The 9,815-nt window shown below is 39.9% G+C and overlaps 1 protein-coding gene across 1 annotated transcript in view; it reads right to left on the bottom strand.

The window, feature by feature from the left end:
- xpo4 (exportin 4) overlaps positions 1-7,721 on the bottom strand; it is a 71,488-nt gene extending 63,767 nt beyond the window's left edge. The window contains exons 1-2 of the mRNA XM_023950593.1: positions 7,609-7,721; positions 756-861 (exon numbers count right to left, since the gene is read on the bottom strand). Of these exons, the coding sequence (XP_023806361.1) occupies positions 756-861; positions 7,609-7,674 (172 nt within the window). The 5' untranslated portion in view covers positions 7,675-7,721. The remainder of the gene's footprint in view (positions 1-755; positions 862-7,608) is intronic.
- Between the last annotated feature and the right edge of the window lie 2,094 nt (positions 7,722-9,815).

Raw genomic sequence — 9,815 nt, forward strand, 5'->3', positions numbered from 1 at the left:
GTTGATCCTTCACTGAAATTAAACATTAAGAAAAGTGTCAGTTCACAGAAATGTGGGCCTTTCCGCCAAAGTTTTACTATGAAAATATTCAAAATATTGAAGTTTTATAAAAATATGGTTCTATTTCTAAAGTTTGCCATTTGGGTTAGTTTTTGTTTTCTTTTGCTAATTTTCCATTATTTTGTTGTAAAAACTGGATAAAAACCTTATGAATCAGATCTGAATCTCAGCTTTGTCTGATGTGTTATTCTTTACCGTAACATTGTCCATAACAAAGATACTCAACAAATGTATTGGCTTCAAATCCAGAAAAAAAAAAAACTAATGGAAATCTATCTCACAAAAGCAAGATTTACCGAGATTTAAAGTCGTAAATTTCCGAGAATAAAGTCATAAATTAACAGTTATTACTTTTTTTCTCGTAAATTTACGACTTTAAAAATGTAATTTAAAAAAAAAAAGTGTTTGTTAACTGGCCCTAAAACTCCCTCGCAATAGTAAAAATAATACAAAAGCTTTTTTTTTTTTTTTTAAACAGTGAGCCTTTATGATGTGGAGTACTTCTGGAAAAGCTTCAACAGCCCTGGATTTAATGGTGTCCATTAAAGAGACCAGAAGAATAATGAGCAACCAAGAGAAGGTCATCAAATAGGAACAGAAATATGGTTTTCCTTATACAACGTGTAAATCTGAACACCAAATACTTTTAAAATGATGGTGAATGCTTAAATAAATGTGCTGCTGGTGGAAATTACCCAGAATGTGCTTGCAAATGGCGAAAGGAGACTTGGACTTCCTGAAGGAGAGGAAGACGTGTTCAGCATGCTGCCTCTGCTCTGTGCTGACCATGGATGGCGGTGCCTGCAATCACAAACCAATCAGCACAAAGGAGATTTGTCACCTGTTAAAAGGACATTTAGAGAATCAACGGTACGTGTTCATTCAAAAGAAACAGGCAGAGTGGTTTATGAGCAACTAAAGTATTGAAATAGCTGTATTGTTCACAGTTTCAAGGATCTATGTAGAAGAGCAGCAAAAATATAGAAACAAGTTTTATAAAGAGGGATTTGAGTGACATGCTATACTAAATGTTGAAACTTTTTTTTTTAAGATCAAACCTCCACAAAAAGTGTGTCCGTTGTTCCAAAATGTCATTTAGATCTTTTTTTTTTGTTGATAAACCAAATATTCATATTGAAAAACTCTTTGGCTGACATGAATTGGGAAACAGCCCGCTCATTTTTATTGCAGACCGTCTCCACGATACGGCTCAGCCAGAAAGTCACATTCCAGACCTAATTGCAGTGAAAGATGCTCGGTGGTGGACAGCAGCAGCAGCAGGAGCAGGAGGAGGAGGAGGAGGAGGAGGAGGAGGAGGAGCTTTTGTCGCTCAGAACTCGGAGCTCCATTAGACTGTAGACTCAGTGCATTTCACTGGATAAAGAAAGGCTTTTTTTTTATAACATGCCAACTTTTCTGGTTCTGGTTATCCCTGCTGAATTGGCTCTTTTCAGATCAAGAATATTAAACTTTATTAAACTAAATATTAAATCAGTAATAACATATCTAACATATCATCTAACAATATGTAAATCTATAGGCGTTTTCAGATTGGACACATTTGGTTCGTTTGAAGTGAACCAGAGTTCGTTTTGAAACAAATATTCCAGGATCAGGAACCGCTCCTGGACCCATCTTTGGAGGCGGTAAAGTCTGCACATTTTTTTGACACAGCACACCTGACCACAAAGTCATGTCCTGCTAAATAAACACTATAGAGCAATGTGTCATTCCAGAGAAATATTAGGATTTAGACTGTAAAACAAGATTAAGGGTGAAAATGCTAAAAAACAGATTTTTATTTATTGTAAAATAACTACATATATGTAAAAAAAAATCATCTGGTTCAGCCTGGAAGTCTCAGTTTTGTTTAGCAAACAATTTAGAGAGCCTATGTGTTTAATTCAATTTCATTTATAACATTACCACAGTAGTTGTCTCAAAGGGTTTTATATTGGTAATTGTGTAAGATGTGTGGAGCTCAGGTTCATTAAAACAGTCAGGAGTTGACTTTAACACATTGATAAGAAGTGGAAGCACAATACACAACTAAATCCAGAAACAGAGCGTATTTCAAAGACGAACTCCGATCATCTTTTTTTTTTTTTTTTTTTTTTTTTTAACTTGTCCTGTCCAACAGCTAGGCAGACAGATGAGAGCTGAGGGCCTCTTGGGTTGGACATATTTTACTTTAACAAGAGGGGGTATAAATATTCAGATAAACCAAAGGTATGTCTGAATAAACCCCTTTTGTAATTGAGGCCAAACTTTATTCATTTCAAACATGTCTGAAAATCTTTGGTGTTGGTCCGGACGGAAAAGGAAAGAGGGGAAGAAGAGAGAGGGACGTTAGAGAGAGGGGGGGTAGGGGGTGATAATAGGAGGGGAAGGGGGATAAGACCATGAAGCAGCATAAAGCAACAAGTTTACTGGTTGTTAATCATTATGGTAAGGTTCAAATGTAAAAAAAAACAAAAAAAAGGGCGGAGCCTGTCCACACACACACTCAAATGTTATAAACACACCTGTTAGTTGCAAAAATGTCCACCTGTCGACATGTACACAAAACAGATAGTGTTCACACGCATACTTATGCCTTAAAACCAACTAGTGTGAAATATTTCAGTCATTCAGTCTGTTGAGCTAACACCTGTGCTCAGGTGAGTGTTTATGTTCTTCTAAAATGGATGGTGGAACGTGAAAAGAAGGAGGGAGAGTGCCCAGCCATCCCCACCCCAAGACCCCCACCGCACCAGCAGCGGCAGCCGGAATCCCCCCAACGCCACACGGGAACCGGCAGGGAACAACCGCCGCCCGGGCGACCAAGCCCGCCACCCAGGCCAGGGCCAGCAGGGCCGCCGCAAGGCCCCCAGAGCCAGAGAGCAGGGAGGCACGGAGGGAAAGAGGGCGCCGCCCCAGCCCAACCAGGAGAGCAGCCCCCCCGCCGCGCCGGGAGAACCCAACGCAGGGCCCCACCGGAGAAGGACGCCCACAGCCCCAGACGAGCACCCCACCACCACCCAGGAGTTCCGGGCATCCCCCCGCCCCAACCCCAGGTACGAGCCAGGACCCCCCAAGGGAGACCCACTCCGCACTCCAGACAGCCATCCGCCCGGCCCACGGTTGGTCCAGGGAGGAGCGAGGCAGGGGCCCCCCGCCCCCGCCCAGAAGGGGGGAACCCCGGGGAAAAAAGAGGGCCCACAAGGGGTGTTGTAAATATGGCCCGACCAGGCTCGGCCACAGTTGGAAATTTGGCGGGGCCCAGCACTCAGGAGCAAGGACCAGAACCCACCCCCCAGGGACACGAACACCCCCGGCTCAGATGTAATGTGAACCCCCCCACCGCGCGGAGAGAGCACCGCCGGGCCCAGGAAGCCGGCACCCCGGGGACACAGCCGCCGTTGCAAAGGGGCCCGTACCCCCCACCAGGGAAGAGGCAGGGGACAGATGGTCCTAGGTCCCACCTTCCTTGCAAAATGTGTGTGCGTGTATGTGTGTTTGAGAGAGTGTGTGTGTGAACTCCGATCATCTTTTGATCTTTCCTAAAAGCGTTCCCGGTGGTCTTTTCGTTATGATGATGCCATTTTTGACCAAAATCAAAAACCTGTGTCGTTTTCTAGCACATGGTTTCCGGAGAGCGGCAGGAGTTTATTAAAAATTCATTTCTGAGTTGTGGAGCAGGCCGCACCCCCTCCCCGTTGCTAAGAACTCTGAGCAGAGAGCTTGTGGCCCGCCAGCGTGTTTTCAACGACACAAGTACATCACTGTAAATGTTGTTCCTGGTAAAAGCTGCTTTGGTAAATTTTTATTTTTTTATTGTGTAGGAAACAACAAATAACACGAATGACAGCTGAGACCAAAACCCTAACGAAGCTCTTCCCCTGCAGAGATTTTATCGCTAGTCTCTAGGATGCTGACTGATTCTTCACATTACTGGAGTAAGGTATTTAAAGTTTTCTTACCCCAGAAATTTAGATCCTTAAATCTAAACATAATTGGAAAGTAAAGTTCATTTTTCCTAGAATATTTTTGAATTAAAGGCAGGTAAACACTGAAGGTTGAGACAACCTGTTGAAGAACAGACCAAAAAAGCTGAATTTTATTGATAGTTGCATTTAAAAACCCAGGTAAAAACTTGTTTTGACCTGCCATCAGATTGGCAGATGCATCTCCTTCGAGACCCTAGAGTTCAAAGGCAGTGTGCTCACACTACTACTTCAGAGGCTTTGCAGAGGCATGGCTGGGTTGCAGCTTCTCAACAATGGAAACCTCTTCCATGAAGCTCTCTATGCAGTAACCTTAAAATAATCTCAAGAGGTTTGGGGGGGTCTAATGGAAAGTTGGTGACCTCTGCACACTATAAACCTCGGCCTCCCCTGACCTGCTCTGTCCGTTCATGCGACACTTCATAAGCTGAGATCCTGCTGGGCTGCGTTCCCTCATGACTCCCTAACCCCTAAAAGACTATATAGTACAGGATGCCACCATTTTCTGTTTAAAGCGGAACCGAATGTTACACAAGTGAACTGAGGAGAGGAAAGACAATTGATGCATCCCTACTGCATACCAGTCTGTTTGTTGTTTTTTGTGTGTACTACACAAATCTTATATCAAACCCAAATAAAACTGTGACCCAAAAATTGAGGTTTGAACTGAATTGTGAAATAAGTAATATTAGTGCAGGACAATCCAATAACCTGGATTTTAACGTACCGGTGTGGGTACCGGATCGACTCGGGCTGCCGGATGTTCTCGGTGTCCTTCGGGGGTCCTTCGACGTCACCCTACGGTAACACCAGTTGGACAAACTACTTAGCGAGCGATTTTACGTTTAGCGATTTTACTACTTAGCGACGTCGTCATTTCATAAAGAGCTCTGTTTTTACTTTCAGTCACTTCATTACATGAAAAAGAATGGCTTGAAATTGCTTAGTTTTGTTCAGAAATACAAACTTCACGAGTACCCCTAACCAGTATTAGACTATGTTCTATGTTCTTTTATTTTATTTTTATTTTACTTATTTTCTTTTATTTATTTGTGTCTTATGTTCATTATCTTTTTGTTTTTATTTCCTTTATTCTTTATTTTCTATGTTAATATCTTTTGTTTGGCATTGTTGATTGATCTTTGAGGTACAATAAATAAAGTATATAATAAAGTATACATTAATAATAAAGTTTTTAAAAAAAACTTTGCGACGTTAACTCATGTACATATTGCGACGTTAACTCATTGGTCGTGGCAACTTACAGCCATCAAATAGTGTGACGTCATCATTGGTCGAAGGACCCCGAGAACATCCGGCAGCCCGAGTCGATCCGGTACCCACACCGGTAATTCAGACACATGCTTACTACTTTTCTTCTTTTTTTTTTTTTAAAATCGCCAAATATGATGTCATCCGTTTGCTGAAAAACCTAATAAAAATGAACATTTTAGGAAGACAGAGTTTAAATAACAAAAACTTGGATGATTTACAAAATTTAAATACAGTTTTTTCTTTCTCAAACACAATGCATTGTGGTCTATATTTGATCTATATCTATATCTAATTTTCAGAGAGCTGAATTTTGGAATTGTAGATTTGGACACCTTGAAAAAAAATGGCGAATTCCCTTTACAGTCCATTAAGTAGTGAGGGAATTCAGACACAACCCTAGACCCCCCAAAGAAAAAGCAGACTGAATAGTAAAGTGTAGATTTACTACTGCTTTAATAACTGTATTTAAGTTGATCAGAAATATTAAGAGTACGGCTCTATAAACCAATTCCTATAACTGACATCAGAGTGCAAATCTTCACTTCGTTATTTATTGACCAGATTTGAAAGTCAGGACTTCTCTAAACCTTCCAAGTGTGTCAAACTCTCAAGAAACCATGTGAATCCCAGATTAGAGAGACCTTAAAATCAAACCAACCAGTCACACATTTCAGAAAAGGAAAGAGCAGAAAATATAGTGATTAATACGCAGAATTCCGTTTTCTGATCATAAACAAAATTCAGCATGAAAGCTGAGAACAACTGATCATTTAAGCCGAAGGACGCCAGAACAATTTATACCGTTAACCCAAGGAGTTCTGGCTTAGTCACATGCACCTGTGTGGGGGGTTAACCTGTATGGATGCTGCAGGCTTTTGGGTTGTCTGGGCCCGTAGAGGGTCATAGAGAGGAGGGGCTGTGTCTTAAGGGAAAGCCACCTTAGGGGACACCATGAAAATGGAACGTCCCATTGTTGTGTGTGGGGGGCAGGTGTATCGTGAAGTCTTTGAAAGGTTAATGAAAGTTACACGCAATTATGACGTAGGAGTGATGCTGATGTGATGCTGTCCTTTACGCAGCACTCTGGTGTCAGCAAGGTTAATGCACTGGCTCCTTCCAACACATGGGGGGGTGCAGGTGAAATGCAAGAGTCCATAGGAGGATGCAGTCCAAATCCACCCAATAAGGGCAGTTGGTATGGACGAAGCCATTCTTAAAAGTCTTCACCTGAATGCTTAATAGGATTGCGATTAAATATGATTTTATGTATGATTTAATAGCCTTTTTTCTTTTTTACATAAATTCACATTTTTATTTCCATGCCAAAACCACATTTTTCTGCTATGAAAAAAAACATAAGAAAAAACAAAAATATAAACAAAGAATAAATTATTGATAATAAATTTACACATTTTTACATGATATCTAATATAAAACTGTAATCCATTGTTTTGGTTCATTTCTTATTTTAGCTTGTTTTTTTACCTGCTATTCCGCACTTAGTGATATTTACATAAACTCTGCTCGCTTATTTAAATCTGAAGCATAGATTTTATGAATCAACATTACATTGTTTAATGTATAGCTCGATTCTCTTAATGGATTCCATTGAAAGAACAAAGCTGCATTGACACTATAATAGTTCAAAGATTGTCTCGTTATCATCATAAACTATTGAATGTAAACGGCACGTGCAAACTGTTGTTCTGGATGTCCAAAGCACGGACTTACATTTTACAATAAAGTTTCAGAAGACATTTCAAAATGAAAGACAAGAAGAGACTGAAGCTGCTCAGTTTTCCCATCACCTCTCTGCACATGGCGAACCACATGCTCCAAGCTGCGCACTTCAGCCTCTTCGCTCCAGTGTGGAACAAGTGTTGACGTCGTTTGAGTATAAAAGTTCCGGATTAGCTTAAATGAAGCCTAACCCACAAAACTCCAGTCCAGACTTTTTTTCTACTTTAATTAGCAGCTAAGAGGCAGAAACACCACGGAATATTCTGGGTGGGGGGGGGGACGGCGATTCACCGAGAAGACACGTGAAAATGGTTAAAAGGCGACGAGGAAAACCGGACATGCAATGCGGGACTGATGAGCTGATTCTCCGCCTTTAGCGGGACGGTGACAGGCGAGGCGCTGCGCCACGCACCGCTCTCCGAGCTGGACCCATGATCTGACACCCAGCAGCCCGCCTGCCGCTCGAACCGCTCCAATCCACTCCGCACAAACTTTACACGCACGCGGCGCCACCGCAGAGGCCGTGGAACCGACACGAATATCTCACCATTAAAACTTTGGCAGCGCTTTCCAGCTGTGTGATCACTTCAGCTGCACTGACCGCCGCCATCATCGTCCCTCTCCAATGACGCGCCGGGCGCTCGGCATTGTGGGATTACGGCGCCACTGCAACCCGGTATATTTAATGTGAACGCGCGCGGCAAGTTCCGCGTGCAGTGCACACTACTTGCATTTCTGCCGCAAAAAGCTCTCAGCAGACATAAACCCAGTTTAAATCTCTTTTTCTTCCGTTTAGTGCCGTTTAGCAGACAAACAGAAGCTCAGAGTCTTTTGTTTTTGAACCTATTTAGTTTAAAAAAACAGCTTTTAATATATTGTACGAGTTATTTTTTGTTAGTTTTGTACTATAGGTTGAATAAATAGAAGTTGGCAATATTGTTATAGACGTTTATAGAAATTGTTATAGAAAAGTAGATGCCAACATGGAAAAATGCTTGAAAGTGTGTCTCATCTGCCAAAATGATGGAGTATTGGTACCACATTAAAGAAGAAGAATTAACAATTATAGTAGTGAGTAGTAAAATTATGAGAAAACGTTAACATTTCACTAAATAAAGTATTCAAATTATAAGGGAAAAGAAATCACAATTTAAGAAGAATGTTGTAAAATTATTAGAAAAAAGTCAATATTTTACAATATAAAGTAGTAAAATTATGAGAAAAGTCATAAATTTAAAAAATAAAGTAGTAAAATTGACTAAATAAAGTAAAACAATTACAAAATAAAGTAGTAAAATTGAGGAGAAGGGTAAAACTTTGTGATAATAGTGTGAAATTTTGAGGAAAAAGTAAAATTTTACTAAATAAAGTAGTACATTTATGAGAAAAAAAAGTCCAAATTTACCAAAGAAAGTAGTAAATCTATGAGAAAAAGTCAAAATTTTACAATATAAAGTAGTAAAACTATGAGGAAAAGTCAAAACTTTACTAAATAAAGTAGTAAAATTATGAAGAAATAAAGTCAGAATTTTCGAATGTTAAGAAGTAAAATTATGAGGAAAATTATCAGGAAAAAGTCAAAACTTTGTAAGATTTAAAAAAAAAATGATAGCAGCTGCTTGGCTCAGTTGGTGAAGTGCAGGACTGGCAAATGGGAAACCAGAGTTTCCCGAGACATCTCCAGTGTGGGTCCTGGGGCAAGATCCTTTGCACCTCTGCCTAACTGTTGGTACAAGGGAGGTCGGGTCTGGGTCTCCCTGTGCCGGACCCCAGCCCAGATAAAATACAGGGTTGTGTCAGGAAGGGCATCCGGTGTGAATGTGCGAATCAGTGAAAGCTGATTTGTTGTGCAGACCCCTAAAGGGATATGCCAAAAGGAGAACAACAACAACTAAACTCTTTCACTGATGCATTGGTGACCATAAAAAAATGTTTTTGAATTAAGTTGTCACCTTGAAATCTGTTTATGGGCTTTAATCATTTTTTCTCACTATTTCACAAATGTTGAAGGGTTTATTTTTGAATTGTTAGTAATACTAACATTTCTTTGGTTATTCTGGGTTTTGTATTTTCTTTTTGGTTTCCTTTAACTTACTTACTTACAGTTCACAAATGTCTTTATGTTCCACTTTTTTTTAGATAAGTTGATACAAAAAAGTAACTCAAACGTTTGAGCAACAACTTTGGCCTTTCTTTTATTCTTTAAGCTGCTTTAAGTTCCTGTAGTGTCAGCTGTCAGCACTTACACATCCGTTCTTGATGCCAACATGTTAGTGACACTAAACATGTTGGTAGTTGGCTACTCAAAGCATTCAGAAATAAAAAAATACAAAAATAGCTTTTAATTTGTAAATACTAAATGATTAATGCTGATGTATTTCCACTTTAAAAGGAGACTGAAATGATTAATTCTCCTTAAAAGTTGATAGATTATTAAACTGTATCAATCAGAAGATTTGAATACAGAACAGAGATTTATTAAGATTTTCTACAAAATGTATAAAAAATGTGTAACCAAAACCAGCTAAAAGTGATGCATTTTTGTAGCACTTCAAAAGCTAAAGTCCATGCCAAAATTTTTATTTTTTCCCCTCAGGAAATGACTGGTCTGTCAGTCCCAAAAAAAAAGCCTTTGAAGTCACTGTAGAGTCATTCTGGATTCAAATCTTTGGGAGTAATCTTTTATAGTCTACAGCATTGCTGCAGGTCAACCCAGCAGAGTTCGCTGTCTTTTAATTAGGTTAATAACAAACG

This window comes from Oryzias latipes, chromosome 21 (genome assembly GCF_002234675.1).
Source record: "Oryzias latipes chromosome 21, ASM223467v1".
NCBI lineage: Eukaryota > Metazoa > Chordata > Actinopteri > Beloniformes > Adrianichthyidae > Oryzias > Oryzias latipes.